The following is an 18,102-nucleotide window of genomic DNA, read 5'->3' on the forward strand; positions in this document are numbered from 1 at the left end:
TATTATCACATCTTTTTTTTTCTTTCTTTCTTTTTTTTTTTTTTTTTTGGTCAATTACCCTGATAATTTTCCTAATACCAATCCGAGTCCTGCATTCCTCTTATAAATGCCAGCCGGTCATAATATATGTCCCTGGAATTATATTATAATTATATAACTTAACTAGTATTTTATTAAAAAATTTTAGATCAATAATCATTAGAGAAATTGATCTAGAATTTTCAATTTTTGCTCTTCCTGGGTTAGGTAAACAAAACCATGTTTCTCTCATAAAAGGAATTTGATAGGACTCCTCTGCCTATTTTTCCAAATAATTTGTATAATAGAATTCATTGTTTTTTAAATATTTAGTAAAATTCACTTGTAAATCTGTAAGGTCCTGAGTACTTTTTCTTAGGAAGCTGATTTATACTTTGTTTCTTTTTCTAAAATTGGGTTGAGTATTCTCTTTCCTCTTTTTCATCTTTTAGTTGTTCTGACGTAGTTGGGTGTCTTCTGAATTTATGTCTTGGTCTTTCCCACCATCATATTAACTTTTATGATCATACTAACTTTTTTATATTTTGTTCATTTTTGCAACCTATTTCTTCACTTTTAGCTTTATGTTAATAGTTCCTTTACCCATGATTTCTTTTATCTCATCCATTTTCTTTTCTGATATTTGATTAAGATTTGCATTTGATATTTCTTATTTTCAGAAGTATTTTTCTATTTCTTTTGTATACTTCTCAGTTTTGATAGCATAACTGATTCTTTTTATTTCTTCAAGTTGTTATTGCACTTCACATGGACCAAACTTCCATGCTGACATCTTACTTCTGATCATGTGATTATCCCAGAAGGACCGCAATTCTGCCCCAATTCTTATTTGTTTTTAATTGCTTTACATTCACCTTAAAGACAATTTTGTCTCTTTTATGGGGGAAATCTGAAAAGCTTGGAATTTTTTGACCTACACTAAGCCATCTTCCAAGAATCCTCTGACCATAACTATTTCTGAATATTCTGTCATTCAATTTGAAATATTTATCAAACAATCCAGTTCTTAAATTACTAAGAATAAGTTACAACTTTAAAAAAAAAATTCACCTAAGTGTCCAGAAATAATTGATCATTTTATTAAAATAAACCAAGTAATTTTAAATGGTCTATATTACAATCAAATATAAAGCAGTTTACTTATATTTACTATGTACTGGATTCATTAATAGGAAAATAAGTACTTTCCTTTCTGAAAAATTAATATGCATACTGTTAAAATGTACCCTTTAACTTTGTATTCTGACAATTTACCATTCTAACAATTATTGAAGAGAGGGTACCAAACTTGCCTATGACAGAGATACACTCCTGACACATTCTGATAAGATTTCAAGGTTGTATTTTCAATTGCCACTAAATTATTTCCACTGTCAACATCTTTCAAAAAACAAGTGAAATATTCATGGATACCACTGCATTTTTAGTAGCTATTCACTGAACACTTTTATTATATTTCATGGAAGTAAGGAGTTATGTATGACACAGCAACTTTATTCTTATTTCTTGATTTGGGGCATTTGCTGATCCAAGTCAAAGGGGCATAGAATTCATTTGGACTTTTCTTTAATAATAGCAATAATCGTTCTACTATCTAAAGAAACTAACACTTTATAGTGTTTCAAATATATGGGTTTCAAATCAAAACTTCTTACTTGGTTTGTGACTTCATGTGGGGCTTTATAACTAAATGAAGGGATCTTGAAATTATGATTATCAGCAAATTTTTGATTTCTATATCTATATCCCTGGGAGCATGTAAAAATTTCTTAAGACAAGGAGTCCCAAGTAGAAAAAGTTTAAGAAATCCTGTTCTACTATATCAAAAGGGCTATAACATTGTGCATACCCTTTGACCAGCTGGTGCAATTACTGGGTCTGTAACCCAAGGAAATCATAAAAGAGGGAAAGGAACCCATATATGCAAAAATGTTTGCAGCAGCTCTTTTTGTGGTAGCAAAGAATTGAAAAAGGAGTGGATGCCTACCAATTGGGGAATGGCTGAATAAATTGTGGTATATGAAGGTAATGGAATATTAATGTTCTATAAAAAATTTTGAACAAGCTGATTATAGAAAGGTCTGCAAAGATTTATATGAACTGATGTTAAGTGAAACAAGCAGAACCAGGAATACATTGTACACAATAACAGCAAGAATGTGCAATGATCAACTATGAAAGGCTTGGTTCTTTTCAGTAGTTCAGTGATCTAAAGCAATCCCAATAGACTTTGATCAGAAAATGCCTTTTGCATCCAGAAAAAGAACTAAGGAGATTGAATGTAAATCAATACATGCTATGTTCACTTCTTTTCTTTTTTTTCTTTCTTTTTTTTTTTTTAAATCTCCCCCATGGTTTTTCCCTTTTGCTCCGATTTTTATCTTCCAACATGATTCATAAAGCAATATGTATCAAAAATAAACTTTAAAAAAAAAATCCTGTTCTACATCATAGATCACCTAAGACTTGTGTGTATATTTTATACACACACACACACACATTTATCTCATTTCACTATTCTAGCTTTATTATACTTCATATACCGAGTTTTACCTTATTTGAGATGCTTTAACCACAACAGATTCATATAATTCCTTTTTAATGGGCTGCACCTTGTACTTGAACAATGAGGGATCAATTGTGGATTTTTTCTTCCTAAAAAAGGAAAAAAAAAATCCATGACAATCATCAATCAATAGTATATTCAAAATACATTTGTTTGAAAGTTTACAACTAGATACCTCAAAAAGCTTATCCACTTCATTTCAAAAACATTTTTATTAAAGCCAAAGTCCTTAGAATTGCTTTGGTGACCACTAATTATCAGAAAAACAATAAATCCTGCAAGAGATTGTGCTGATTATTAAGAAACATAGAAAGAAAAAATGCAATCCTTAATCTTAGGAATTTTATTATTTTGTTTGAATGAAAATATATATGTAAAGTGGATTTTTTTTTACTATTAAGTGCTAAGGATCCTAAAGGGAAATACTATTTTCAACTACTATGAACAGGAAAACATAAAGGAGATTGGATTTTGACTGCAATTTAAAAATTATGTAGGATTTGAATATGCAAAAAATTGCAAGGATATTACAGGTTTTCATGTTGGGAATTTTCACAAAGTAAGAAATATATAGCACATGTAACATGATCACAAGTACCAAATAACTAAAAATACAACTATATTCAGGAAATAGTATTTAGGCTGATTTGATTTGAGGACAGGCTCATGTATTGAAATGTTAAGGCATAGCCTTAGAAAGGTATTTTAGGACTTTAATTATGAAGCGTCTTTGAAGTCTTAAGTTTTTACTTAATTTACCTTAATTACCAAATACCATAATTACTACTTAATTACAATAGTAATTGGTCAATTTCTTAATCCAGTTTCTTAACAAAACCTTGGTTTGTTAGGGTTCCTCCCCCCAATGTTTTACTCTTTCTATTTAATTGGCTGCTTTTACAATTCTACGTATTTTATTTTATGTATTTAATACATTATTAGTTCCAAAGAAAAGAGTCCTATAATCCAGATAAGGAATTTGCAGAGCTCAGCTGGAAGGTAGAGTTGAAGAGAGAAAGAAAGAGCAATCAAACTTTCCACTTTTGGAATACTGAAAGTTTTCAGGTCCCCAGCCTGTCCCTGAGCTCCTGGAATAACACAATACTCAATTAACCAAAAAATGGAATTGGCCCACACTTTCCCTAAAGCAGGGTTACAGAGATCAACATAGACATATAAAGTCCAAAGTTAGAAAGGAAGATGGAAGAACAGATAAACCAAAGTAAAAAAATAAATAAGTCTCATTATATAGTGGCAGGGATGCTAAAGAATGAAAACACATCAGAGAATGATTTCAAAATAAATACAAGCAAAGCTTCAGAGAAAAATCAAAGCTTAAACACAAACTTGACTAGAATTCTTGGAAGAGATAAAGGAAGATTTTGTTTCATTTTTATCTCAACAGAAATAATTTAAATATTTTGTACATGAAATGAGGGAGAAAGCTTTAGGAAAAAACCCGAAAAGTTATGGAAGAAAGTATTAGAAAAGGGATTAACAAATTGGTACAAAATATAGAACACACTGCCCAAGCAATAAACTCCTGGAAATTAGATGGATCAAATAGAAACCCAAAACCTCATGAAGCTTCAAGAAATATTGAAAATCCAAAAGCTAAAAAAAAAAAAAAAAAAAAAAAAAAAAAAAAAACTTAGAAGAAATGTAAGGTTATCTCATTAAACAACTACTTCATAAAATATTACAACAAAGTCAAAAGGCTGAAAAATACAAGAAATGTAAGGTTATCTCATAAAATACCAACTGGAAAAAAGATAAAGGAAAGCACATTTAAGAAATACTGCATTATCTGGTTTATCTGACAAGAAAAAAAAAAAGAATATAGACATTACATCTTAAAGGAAAACTACTCAGAGCTCTTAAAATCAGAAGGCAAAGTAGAAACTGAAAGAACCTGTCACTTACTTGTTCAAGGAGATCCAGTATCAAAACTCACAGGAATATTATAGTTAAAATTTAAGAGCTTCCAAGTTAAAAACACACACACACACACACACACACATATATGAGAGCAAAAAACAAAATTCAAGTATTAAGGAGCCCTAGTAAGGATTCCACATAATTTAGCAACCATTACCATAAAGGAGTAGTAATCTTATTACACCATATTTCAGAAGTTGTTACTTACTTAAAAAAAAAACAAAAACTGAGTATAATCTGAAGATGAGATGGGAAGGAGGAAATAAGAAGTACAGAATGGATCTTAAATGAAATAAAGGACTTCCAAGCATTCCCAATGAAAAGAACAGAGTTGTATATAGTACAAGAATAAAGAGAAATATAAAAAGGCAAGCACGAATTTAATGACAAAGAATTATTAAAGATAAAATGCTTATGTTCAAATATGGGAAGATGATACATGTTGTCCCCTTTGCTTCCTATCAGCATCAGAGGGAGTTCAATTAAGACCAAGTCTAGGAGCAGTTCTGTAATGTCTAAATCATCTTAGAAATGGCAACAGAAGGGGCAACTAGGTGGCACAGTAGATAAAGCACCAACCCTGAAGTCAGGAGGGCCCAAGTTCAAATAAGTCTCAGACACTTAATACTTCCTAACTGTGTGATCCTGGGCAAGTCACAACCGCTTAACCCCAACTGCCTCAGCAAAAAACAAAAAGAGAAAGAGAAAGAGAAGAAAACAACAACATACTACTGTGGGAGAAGGAAGGAATGAATAAAAAGGTCAGGTATTGTATAAAAGGTCATTGTATTAGATATCAATTGGGGAATGGCTGAATAAGTTGTGGTATATGAAGATAATGGAATATTATTGTTCTATGAGTATAACAGGCTGAAACTCTGAGTTGGTGCACCGGAATCAGATAAATGAGCACTTACCGATTGGACAATACTCTATTAGCATATGCTTGGAAAATGGTCCTCACTATTCTGTGCTGGCTCCATCTTTTAGTGTATACAGATAATTGTAGGAGGGATTAGGGGGTGGAGTAAGATGTGGACAAGGAGGAGAGAGGAGGTTGTGGAGAGCTCTTAAGAGTTTTTGTCCATCTCCTTTACTTCTCCCCCTAAAGACCAAGGACTTTTGTTGATCCTGAGGTCAACAAGGAACTAACTCAGACTTTACATTTGGTGCTCAACATGTGAACCAAGGACCCTAATTTCACTGAAGAAGTCCCTGGTGACCAGGAAATAGGGTGAGTACTTTAATAGACAAACAAGGAACTTATTCTGTTAAGGGCTAAACTAATAACCTTTTCTAGCTGAAATGGGGCAGAAAAGATTCTCCCCCATCCCCAACTTCATCCCCACCCCTTCCCTGAGGGGGGTACTATAGAAAGCATTCTCAAGTTGATCAAGGGACAAGGCTTACATGTAACTTGGGAGCAGATCACTAGACTCTTAGGTACATTAGAACACACATCTCCTTGGTTCTTCAAGGAAAAAGATATAGGGACACATAATTAGAAACTAGTGGATCAACTATGTAAATACTACAATGATAAAGGTCCTGATTCAATTTCCAAGGAAACATTCTATATATACAAGATAATACAACTGGCCTTAAAGATTCCTGCAAGTTATTTAAAAAAAAAAAAAAAGAAAGAAAAGAAAAAAGAAAGAAAAGAAAGAAAAGTTTTAAGAACAGCCAGATGAGGAAGTTTGAGGAAAAAGAGGAAGACAAAGGACAGATTAATGGCAATATCACCAGAAGGCATGAGGATGCTGAAGGGCATGTTGATTCTCACTCTCACAAGGCAGCTTCAACCCCTCCTAAATCAGAGCAGATTCTTGACCCACTCCATCAATTACACCTTCCAGGATGGAGGGAGGACTAGTAGTAAGAAGGGCAGTGATACCACCAGCACCTCTTCCTCCTCCCCCTCCCCCCAGCAATCATCCCCTCCTATGACTTGATTACAAAAGGACACAGAATAAGGGCAGGATATAGCTGATTTGAAAATAAAAATGTATCCTGTGATTCAACAGTTTAACTCTTCAAATCAAGAAAGTAGAAAATATACTCCTTTTAATCTAGAAATCCTCAAAGACCTGAAAAAGGCTTGCACTTTTTATGGGGCTATATCATCTTATGTTAAGATGGGTTATTACAAAATTTGGTTTATGAAGTCTTAACCCCTACGGACGGAAATCTATAGCAAGGACACGCTTAGAACCTGGACAAAACTTATTGTGGCTTTCTGAATATAGTGAGCTCTGTAGTCCAACAAAATAGTCAAAATGGAGTTAATACTCCAATTACCTAAGACCAACTAACAGGTGTAGGTTCTTATGCAGACATTTCAGTACAGATCACCCTATAGCAGCATGTGAGTAAATTGCTGCTGCTATCAAAACATGGGGTTTTCTCCCCAGTAAACATGACAAGGGTGAAGCCTTCACAAAGGTAGCACAAGGGGCAAATGAACCTTTTGCTGATTTTGTGGGACGTTTGCAGACAGCTGTCATATGAATTATTGGTGAAAATGCAGTAACAGACATTATGATAAGGCAGCTTGCTTAAGAAAATGGTAATGAGGTTTGTAGAAGAATTATACTAGGACTACACAAGGATTCTGAAGACACTCATCAAATAAAAGGGAACTGCTTATTATGTATTGCACAGTCTGCAACTGATCATTCTTTAGATCTCTTTTCTCCCTCCTGATCAGATTTCCCATTTCCAAAAGTCACCAAAGCCAAAACAAAAATTCAAGGAGTACCAATAATTTTTTTTTTAAACTGAGTATAGTAACAGAAGATTTTTAGAAAGCAAATTTCAAAGAGTTTAGAGGGGAAAACAGAACACCTTATATTAAACTCTACAAAAGTAGTCATCTTAAGAGTGATGAATACTTAAGAATGAATTTTAAAGACACAAAAGAGAAACCATTCTAATGAGCAGGAAAATTCCCAATCTCTCTTGGCCCAAGTTTCTTGATCAATAAATCAAAAATTGGACTAGATGATCTTCAATGACCCCTAGGTATAAATCATCAAGAAATCAAAGACAAATGAAAAAAAAAAAAAAACAAAAAAAAAAACTGTCTCCTCTCACTTACCCCTCAACAGCAACTTCGGTTCTATCCTATGTCCTTAAAAAGGGATGAGTGAGTTTAGGTTTTGATGTTGGGCAAAGGTTGCTATCTACCAAGACGTCTATACCAAAAAGTACACTTTTCAAATGTGATCCATTTCTTTTTTTTAAGAGCCTTTTTCATCAGAGTATGACAACTTTCCATAGGCCCTCTGTAATACTAATGTGGCCAGTGATCTGACACTCTGGAAACCAGTGCCCTATAGCAATGTCCTTTCTTCTCTCTCCTGCTACCTCCCAAACTCCCTTAAAGGAGTTTCCTTAAAAGAAAACTAAAGGGGCAGCTAGATGGCACAGTAGATAGAGCACCAGCCCTGAAGTCAGGAGGACCTGAGTTCAAATTTGGTCTCAGACACTTAATACTTCCTAGCTGTGTGACTTTGGGCAAGTCACTTAAACCCAATTGCCTCAGAGAAAAAGAAAAAAAAGCAGCTAAAAATTCAGCTAGCTTTCAAATTTTCAAGCAAACATTATTAAAATTGTTGGATCCTACTCTAGTTTACCATCCCTCTTAAAATGTGAAACCTGGGCTAATGAGTGATTGATCCAAAACTTAGTAGACGCACAAGATAACTGGATAGTGGGGATTCAGCTGGCCAATAAGCTTTTACATAACTACTACTGTGTGCCTCGCACTATATACATACAGGAAAACACAAACTAAGGATAACTTGAAAGGCAAAAAATAGTTCCCTGATCTCAAGATACTCAATCTCAAGGGGAAGACAACAAGAACAAATAAAATGAAGAGAATGGAGAAAATCTTGGAGAGAAGGAATTAAGGATCTAAGAAAAACTTAGAAGGCTTCTTGCAGAAGTTATCACTTTAACTGATTCTTGAAAGACAGGAGAATCAAAGAAGAGGAGATATCTGAGGAAGGAGAGCATTTCAGGTATGAAGGACTGAAATCAACAAGAAGGCCAGTGTCACCAGTTTAAATAATACATGAAGAGTTATAAAAAATTACCCATGAATATGTAATATTAATAAAAAGTTATAATAATAATATAAAATACATGAAGAAATAAGGTATAAGACTATAAAGGTGAGAAAGGCCAGGTTTTGTAAGATTTTTGAAAGTCAAAGAGGATTTTTATTTGCTTCTATAGATAATGGAGAGCCACTGGAATAATATGGTCATATTTGAATAGATAACACAGAGGTTAAAAAATTATAGTTGGGTTTTTTTTTTAATATTATCTCCATTTTACTTAAGAGTAAGTCCTTGACTCCTAATTAGATACTTTTTGAAAAGTAATGTGCTATGAAAATGAAAAGTGGTAGTATTATTACTTTATATATCTTAATCATTCAGGACTGGACGCAAGCCAGTTAAAAAATCTTAGATAGTCTAAAGGTGTCTCGTCACAACTCCATATAAATAAATTGATAATTTCCTGAGAAACAATTATTATTAAGCTAACCAATAATCCCTCTCCTCTGACTGGCCAAACAATTTTATGGGAATTATTTCCTCCTCAAGAAGTTTGGAACACAAATTAGCAGATATTTCTCTTTTTCATCCACAGAAAGATACAAAAGGTTCAATCTCCTAAACACTCAGGCCTTTTTCTACAGCTGACTGGGGAATGGACAAGTTATTTGCCAAAAATTCATCTCCACCCAAAAAAATTAGCCTTCTTTTAATTTTGCACACATCCTATATTTACTCATGTAAATGTTATCTCTTTTAGAGAATTTAAATTCCTTAAGAATAGAAATTGTCTCCTTTTTTGCATTTTTTTGTATTTTTATAACTAGTATAAAGTTCATATATTCATGCTTAAATTGAAATAAACTGAGTTGCTGAATTAAAAAAAAATCAAAGAAATGTTGCTTGATTCATAACAGAAATAAATTTTTAATCAAATAGGAAAAAAACAATGACAGTAAAATTATATGAAATATGTATTCAATAGCAAATACTTTTCCTATAGAAAGTCTTAGGATATATGCCTCTGACACATAATATACTAGCTATCTGAGTAACCATGAGCTACTTACTCAACAATTACTCAGTGAATCAGGCAGTTCTCTCAGACTATGAATTACCCAGCAGTTGAGAGTCTACAATGATAGAAGTTTCTTCACAGGAAGTTTCCCATCACCAATGAAATGACAAGTCTAGCCCTGTCTCTGCCCCCAAAATATATCAGACAAAAAGGTCAATGAGAGCATTGCTACATTCTCCTCCGTTAAGTACTGACCTATAGACAAGAATTACCAATTTTTAAAGGAAAAAAATACATGAAAAAATTCTCAAATGTCCTAAGAAATAAAAGGATACCACTGAAGGGAACCACTTTATTCCCATTAGACTGGCAAAATTTGAAATTTCTAATGCTGATGAAGCTATGGGGAAATATCTTTATTACAGTGTCTTAGGGATCAAAAAAAAAAAAAAAAGACTAAATTATACCAAATAATATGCCCATATACAATAAATCTCAAAACACAATCATGTCTTATAATCAAACAATTTCATCACCAGTTTTAATCTAAAGGTATCATAAAAAGGTAAAAATGGATCTAGTTCCAAAAGAAAAGTTCCCAAATGCTCTTATTTTTAATACAAAAAATTGTACACAACCTATATATATTAGAGGTGTAAAATGGCAGGACAGATTATGCCATAAATATAAATTTAAAGCCTTCAAATAAGGATAGACACCTATAAATGAAGTGATATAGTTGAAATTAGCATGCTCTGATTATAAAAAAAAACTGACAAATTCTATTTTGAAAAGAAAAAGGAAAAAAAAAAAAAAAAAAAAAAAGGGTGAAAGGTCTGAAAACAGACCAACAGGGAAGAGAACACAGAACAAAAAAAAATTTTTCGGCTTATATGACTAAGAGTTTTCCAAATGTCTGGCCTACTGGTTTGACAACTTGTTTGATTACTCAGTAGTTGTTTTTTTTTTAATAATTATAATAAATAAATTATCCTACATGTTTTTACTCCATTTCCTCATCTCCCACTAATTTATCAATCCCATATAATATGATTTCTAAATCCACCACAATTTAAAACTACTCTAAAGAAACCAATGTTACTGGTACTTCTAAGGTTTTTGTTTTTTTTCTTCTTAGTCCTTACAGTTCTGGACTTTTTGGCAGTAACTATCAATTACCCTTTAGGAGGGGATTCTTACTCCTGGTTACTTTCTATGTCTCATTTCTCTCTCCCAACTCTCCTCTGTTCTTTATACTCAACTGTCAAATTATTTTCTGAGAATCACAAGTATGCCCAAGTCATACACTCTAGTTATATATAGTACCCTATTATATCCAGGATCAAAAAAAAAAAAAAAAAAAAAAAATCCTGTTTCACTTTTAAAACTCTTCACATCCTTTGTGTCTTCTGGAAAACAGACCTCCCTGCTCCTCCCACAAGACACTGTCACGTCCTGACTCTGAGCATATTCCAAGCTGTCTTCCACATCAAGAACACTTTTTTTCCTCATCTCTTTTTCCTTCTTTCTCTGTCTTCCTTCAAGTCTTAGCTAAATGCCATGATTTGCAAGAAATCTTTACCAGGGCTCCTTAATTCTAGCATATTACCCTCTGAGATTATAGTCAATTTATTCTGACTATATTTGTTTATATGTAGTTATTTTCATATTACCTCCCTCATTAAATTTTGAACTTCTTGAGATAAGACTGTTTTTTGCCAATATTTGCATTCCCATGACATATCTCACTGTGCCCATCACGTAATAAATGTTTCTTGACTTAAATCCTTTTGTTTTCTCCCTCCCTCTTCATCAGCTCCCATGAATTCAATCATTTCTATACAAATGACTCTTAGAAATTCTTGCCCCAATATTTCTCTTATACCCTATTCCCATATAATCTACTACCTGCTATACAACATTACCTTAATATTCACTCCTTAAAGCAACTTGAACTTTTCTCCTAAGATACAAGTTTATTATCTGGGAATCATATTTGAGTCGTCCTTCTCCCTTTATGCCTTATCTAGTCAGTAACAATTATTATCAATCCTACTTCCATAAAATCTCTTATGCCCTTCCTTATTTCCACTAGTCACAGCTTCTACCTGACTTTAGGCACACATCACCTCTTAGCTGGACTACTGCAATAGCTTCCTGATTGGTCTCCCTTCAAAGGTTTTCAATGGCTCCATATTGCCTCTAGGATAAAAAAACAAATTCCTTGCTTTGGCATTTAAAGCCTTTCACAATTTCAATTCCTACTTAACTTTCTTATTTTAAAAACTCATAAAGGGGATTGGCAAACTACATATAAACTACTATAATACTATTCATAAGGCTACATTCATCCAAATCAATTCAGCAATGTACTACAAGTCAGACATTTGGGGATGCAAAGATAAAATCTAGAGCAGAGATTTACATTAGTTTTTAAATGAGTAAGATAAAATAACATGGAATTGCAAAGGAAATTATATATATATATATGTGGGTGTGTGTGTGTTTATATATATGTGCATATGTACATATGCACACATACACACACATATATACACATACAATAATTTAAAATTTTCAACAAATGTTAAGAAATACTGATCTACACAGACTGAAAAATTTTATGATTTACTAAAGGGATACAACATACAAAAAATAAATAAGTACAAAGTAAGTATTTTGAAATATTAAATGATTTGCAACAAGAAATTTCATGTAAAAAAGAGCAGTTAAGAACTAGGGGAAATAAAGAAAGCCTTTATTATAAAAGTAGAATTTGAACTGTGCTTTGAAAGAATTTAAGTGCTATCCTTGGCAAATATTAGTTTGGCCCTGGTTGACAGTAGATAAGTAATAGAATGGTAATAATTTAAAGACTATCAGTTGTATGATTTTCTCATTACTGACATTCTTACTGACATTCTCATTACTGACATTACTTATTTCTAAACTGTCCCTGATACAGAAAGAAAGCTACCCCCCCAATAAGCTATCAATAACTTTTGGGGCAGCATTTTCCTCTAGCATTTTAGTCATTAAAAAGTGATAAAAAAAGATTTTTTTTAAAAATAAAGGTAATTCACTTGAACAATCACTATTATTATGTGACAATTACTATTAGTTAGTAATGATAGTCACCAAAAAAAATCATAGTTTAATCCCTTTCACAATCCCTTAAAATTCATCTGAGTCAGTATCAGTTTTACTAGTTTCAGATAAAAAGAGTGGTGAATTTTCAATGAAAAATGAACAGTTGTAAAGTATATATGAAATCCATATTTCTATACACATATGATGCAGTGGACAGTTTATAGAACCCCAGACATTTATTCGTTGTATGACCCTATGCAAGTTACTTAATCTCTACCTGCTTCAGCTTCCAAACTTTACTATTTGTAAACTACTTTCTTAGTATAGTTCCTAGTCCATACTAGGCACTTCATAAATGTTTACTTCCTTACCTCCTTCCTTTCCCATCCACCACTTTTATTGAGGAAAGGTCCATACTTATTACAAGTCTAATAATAAATAGTAAAGGACTGCTGAAGCATGATGATCATTCATTAAGACATATACTGATCCATCTTACAAAAGCATGTTATGTATTCTAAAGAGATATAAGATACAGATATATCTTATAGGAAAATAAGCTTACTTATCAATAATGACTAATTTCTAAGGACAAACAGATAAAATAATCCAATATACAGCAGTAGTTTCTAATATAATTATTTTTCTCCCAACCATTTGACAAACATTTTTTAAGATTTTTCATTAAAAAAATTTGATATAGTTTAAAATTTCAAACAACAATGAATCTATTGAACATATTTGTTTAACTGGTTGGAGTACTAAGTTTTTCTCCAAAATAAAGAACAATTTTATACAATGAAAACATTTGTCAGTTTTTTATATAAATTTTAAAATTTAAATTTACCCATTATGTGGTGAACTGATGTGTGTTTCTGATTCGTCACTATCACTGATGACAATTGTTTCTCCATCTGTACTGCTGATATGTCCATTAGCAATGCCATTGAGATGTGACGGAGAGATAACTTCCAATACATTACACTGTAATCTGAAATATAACAATATATATTTTGAAACAAAAACTCATTTGACACTAGTTTATGTTGAAACATTTTATGGACATTGAGTCGCATAAAAACAAAGTGTGAATGTAGCACTACTTATTCAAATGAAGAAATGTCTTGATAATTTAGGTAATGCAAACAACTGAGAAATATCTGCATATTTCTAGACATATTTTCATAGATCTTTCTATCACTGAAGAACATTTAACTAAACAAAAGTATTAAATTTCTAGTTTCTTGGATATAAAGTATTTTAAATTTAATAAGCCCCAAGTAAAGGATCACAAAAGTATATACTTTTTTTGTAAAGACAAAACCACTAAAATCCTTTGTAAGACTAAGAATTCTTTTCATTTATGTTTTCAAGATGCAATCTAGCTGATCTTATTGCTACCTTATCCAAAGTAAATTTAGAAATTTAGGTATGTCAATTATGAAGAAATTAAGATTTTTCCTTATAAGAATTTAAATTAATAAAGACCATTACTCTTTCCCTCCAAAAAAATCTCCATCCACTATAACATTCCGCTATAACAAGCAAAAAGTAACAACAAAAAATCTATTCCTTTAATAGTTGATATAAAAATGAAGAAGACTTTTTCTGCCAAGTTCAATTATATTAGATACATATTAAATATTTTAGTCTCCAATTATGTTTTTATATAAAGTAATAAAAAATGATCACTGACGTTAATAAAAATAGTTTGGAATAATATGAGAGGAAAAACATTTTTATGCACAGTATTTTGAGAAAACATTTTTTTAATTGTACACTGAATGGAGGTCTTTTACCCCTTTCAAACAAATTTAATTTGTTTTTTTTTACTGAGGCAATTGGGGTTAAGTGACTTGCCCAAGGCCACACAGCTAGGAGATGTTAAGTGTCTGAGATCAGATTTGAACTCAGGTCCTTCTGAATTCAGGGCAGGTGCTCTATCCACTGCACCACCTAACTACCCCCCAAATTTAGTTGTTTTTTTTTTTTTTAGGCATGTGAAATTTGGATAATAACAACACATAATAATAGATCCTATTATTCAACCAATAACTGAAAATTACATAGCTCTTTAAGATTTACAAGGCACCACACACACACACTTTCTCTCTCTCTCTCTCTCTCTCTCTCTCTCTCTCTCTCTCTCTCTCTCTCTCTCTCTCTCTCTTTCTCTCTCTCTCTCTATTCTCATAATATTATGAAGTGCTACAGTCATTAAAATCCTTAGAGATAAAGAATATGAGATTAAGAATTAGGTGACCAGCTCAAAGCAAGATACTGTGTTGTATGAGAATATGTGCACAAGCAACAAGCATTCTCTAACCTCGAGGAGTTTAAATTCTAATAGAACTAGAAAACACATAAAAATGAATTGAAAAGGGAATTGAGGAGGACATGGCTCATAGGTCTGAGATAGCATTTGAAGTAAGATCATTCTAATTCTCAGTCCAGCCCCTACTATAGCACATTTTCATATTTTCAACCTATTTAACTCATCATCTAAACCACATTTCTCTTCTAGTAAACTTACACATAAAATGAACATTGTCCAATGCCCTAATAATTTATTGAAAATCAGTATTATGAGCACTAATGAATGGAAAAACAAAATTTTAAGTGTTCCTGTCCTCAAAAATGCAAATATCTGCTAATTCCATTTAAAACAAATAGAGGAGCTCAGTTCTTTCACATATACTTATGCAAAATCCAAAAAGGACAAAGGATGATGAACAAGCTTAAAGAGATGGATAGGGCAGCAAATATAATAAAGATGACAATACTACCTAAACTATTTATTTAGCGCTATACCAATCAGACTCCCAAAAAACTATTTTAATGACCTAGAAAAAATAACAACAAAGTTCATATGGAAAAACAAAAGGTCAAGATTTCAAGGGAATTAATGAAAAAAAAATCAAATGAAGGTGGGCTAGCTGTACCAGATATAAAATTATATTATAAAGCAGCAGTTACCAAAACCATTTGGTATTGGCTAAGAAATAGACTAGCTGATCAGTGGAATAGGTTAGGTACAAAGGACAAAATAATTAATAACTCTAACAACCTAGTGTTTGATAATCCCAAGGACTCCAGCCTTTGGGATAAGAACTCAATGTTTGACAAAAATTGCTGGGAAAATTGGAAATTAATATGGCAGAAACTAGGCATTGATCCACACTTAATACCGTACACCAAGGTCAGGTCAAAATGGGTTCATGACCTAGGAATAAAGAATGAGATTATAAATAAGTTAGAGGAACATAGGATAGTTTACTTCTCAGACCTGTGGAAGAGGAATGAATTAATGACCAAAGAACAACTAGAGATCATTATTGATCACAAAATAGAAAGCTATGATTATATCAAATTGAAAAGTTTTTGTACAAACAAAATCAATGCAGGTAAGATTAGAAGGGACACAATAAACTGGGAAAACATTTTTACAGTCAAAGGTTCAGATAAAGGCCTCATTTCCAAAATATATAGAGAATTGACTCTTAATATATAAGAAATCAAGCCAATCTCCAATTGATAAATGGTCAAAGGGTATGAACAGACAATTCTCAGATGAAGAAATTGAAACTATTTCTAGTCATATGAAAAGATGCTCCAAATCATTAATAATCAGAGAAATGCAAATTAAGACAACTCTGAGTTACCTACACACCTATCAGATTGGCTAGAATGACAGGGAAAGGTAATGCAGAATGACTGATGGGGATGGGGATGCATTAACAGGGACACTGATACATTGTGGTGGAACTGTTAAAACATCCAGCCATTCTGGAGAGCAATTTGGAACTATGCTCAAAAATTTATCAAACCTTGATCCAGCAGCGTTGCTACTGGGTTTGTATCCCAAAGAGACCTTAAAGAAGGGAAAGGCACCTGTATGTGCAAGAATGTTTGTGGCAGCCCTCTTTGTGGTGGCCAGAAACTGGAAACTACGTGGATGCCCATCAATTGGAGATTGGCTGAATAAATTGTGGTATATGAATATTATGGAATATTGTTGTTCTGTAAGAAATGGCCAACAGGATGATTTCAGAAAGGCCAGGAGAGACTTACATGAACTGATGCTGAGTGAAATGAGCAGGACCAGGAGATCATTATATACTTCAACAACAATACTGTATGATGATCAATTCTGATGGACGTGGCCCTCTCCAACAATGAGATGAACCAAATCAGTTCCAATAGAGCAGTAATGAACTGAAAGAGCTACACTCAGTAAAAGAACTCTGGGAGATGACGATAAACCACTACATAGAATTTCCAATCCCTCTAATTTTGTCCACCTGCATTTTGGATTTCCTTCACAGGCTAAATGTACACTATTTCAAAGTCCAATTCTTTTTGTTCAGCAAAACAACTGTTTGATCATGTATATACATATTGTATTTAATTTATACTCTAACATATTTAACATGTATTGGTCGACCTGCCATGGTGGGGGGGGAAAGAGGGGAAAAATTGGAACAAATGGCTTAGCAATTGTCAATGTTGTAAAATTACCCATACAAATATCTGATAAATTAAAAACTTAAAAAAAAAAAAAAAAAGCTTAAAGAGAAAAAATTTCCAACCAACATGGGTACAGATAGGAAGATAGTTCTCCAACAGGGACAAAGAAAATCAGCATAAGGACAGCCCTAATGGTAAACAGCATTGTCTCAGGGAGACCCTCCTGAGGGAATGATTGGGGGCAAAAACAAGATGGAAGGAAAGTTGCAAGAGAGAATAGAATGCCTGCCAACTTTCTTATATACACATTCCAGGAAATAGAAGCCAAAGGCAGGAGCCCAGAAAATTTAGGTTAAGACCAAACAGGCGTAGACCGAAAGACCTGAAGAAAAAGAAGAAAAAAAGAAAAGTTCTGGAGGAGGGAAAAATGGAATAATAATTAACTTTATACAAATGGCAGGTTTTCCTGAAGATTAAAATGGAATAATTAGAACTCTGACTCCAGGAACAAGAAATTAAAGCAAAATCAAAAGACTAAAGAAATTCTTTAGGAAGATGGAAGATAACTTCCTAAAGAACACACACACAAAAACGCTCTCACCAGTTTTGAGAATAACAATAGATGACATTCATATATCTCTAAGGTTTGAAAAGTATCTTTCATATATTATTTCATTTGATTCCCACAACAAACCAAGGATAAATAAATAATCATCAACCATATTCTAGGAATGAGGCAGCAAAGTATAGTGGTTGGAGACATGATTTCTAGGCAAGTCATGTAACCTCTAAGTGATACAGATAACTCTCTAAATTGCCAAGACAACACCAACTCACATTGGTAAAAGGAGTTTCTTTCATCTGGGAAAAATTTCTATACTAAAGAAACCACAGATCTATAGATGAGGCAAATG

General features: G+C 32.7%; 1 protein-coding gene across 7 annotated transcripts in view; it reads right to left on the reverse strand.

The window, feature by feature from the left end:
- BAZ1A (bromodomain adjacent to zinc finger domain 1A) overlaps positions 1-18,102 on the reverse strand; it is a 207,151-nt gene that overhangs the window by 66,798 nt on the left and 122,251 nt on the right. For 6 of the 7 annotated variants that reach the window (XM_074290578.1, XM_074290574.1, XM_074290579.1 and 3 more), the window contains 2 exons: positions 13,569-13,712; positions 2,593-2,694 (listed from right to left, as the gene is read on the reverse strand). In XM_074290578.1, coding sequence (XP_074146679.1) covers positions 2,593-2,694; positions 13,569-13,712 — 246 coding nt within the window. The remainder of the gene's footprint in view (positions 1-2,592; positions 2,695-13,568; positions 13,713-18,102) is intronic. The other variant, XM_074290576.1, reaches the window with a different exon arrangement.

Source organism: Sminthopsis crassicaudata, chromosome 2 (genome assembly GCF_048593235.1).
Source record: "Sminthopsis crassicaudata isolate SCR6 chromosome 2, ASM4859323v1, whole genome shotgun sequence".
Classification (NCBI taxonomy): domain Eukaryota; kingdom Metazoa; phylum Chordata; class Mammalia; order Dasyuromorphia; family Dasyuridae; genus Sminthopsis; species Sminthopsis crassicaudata.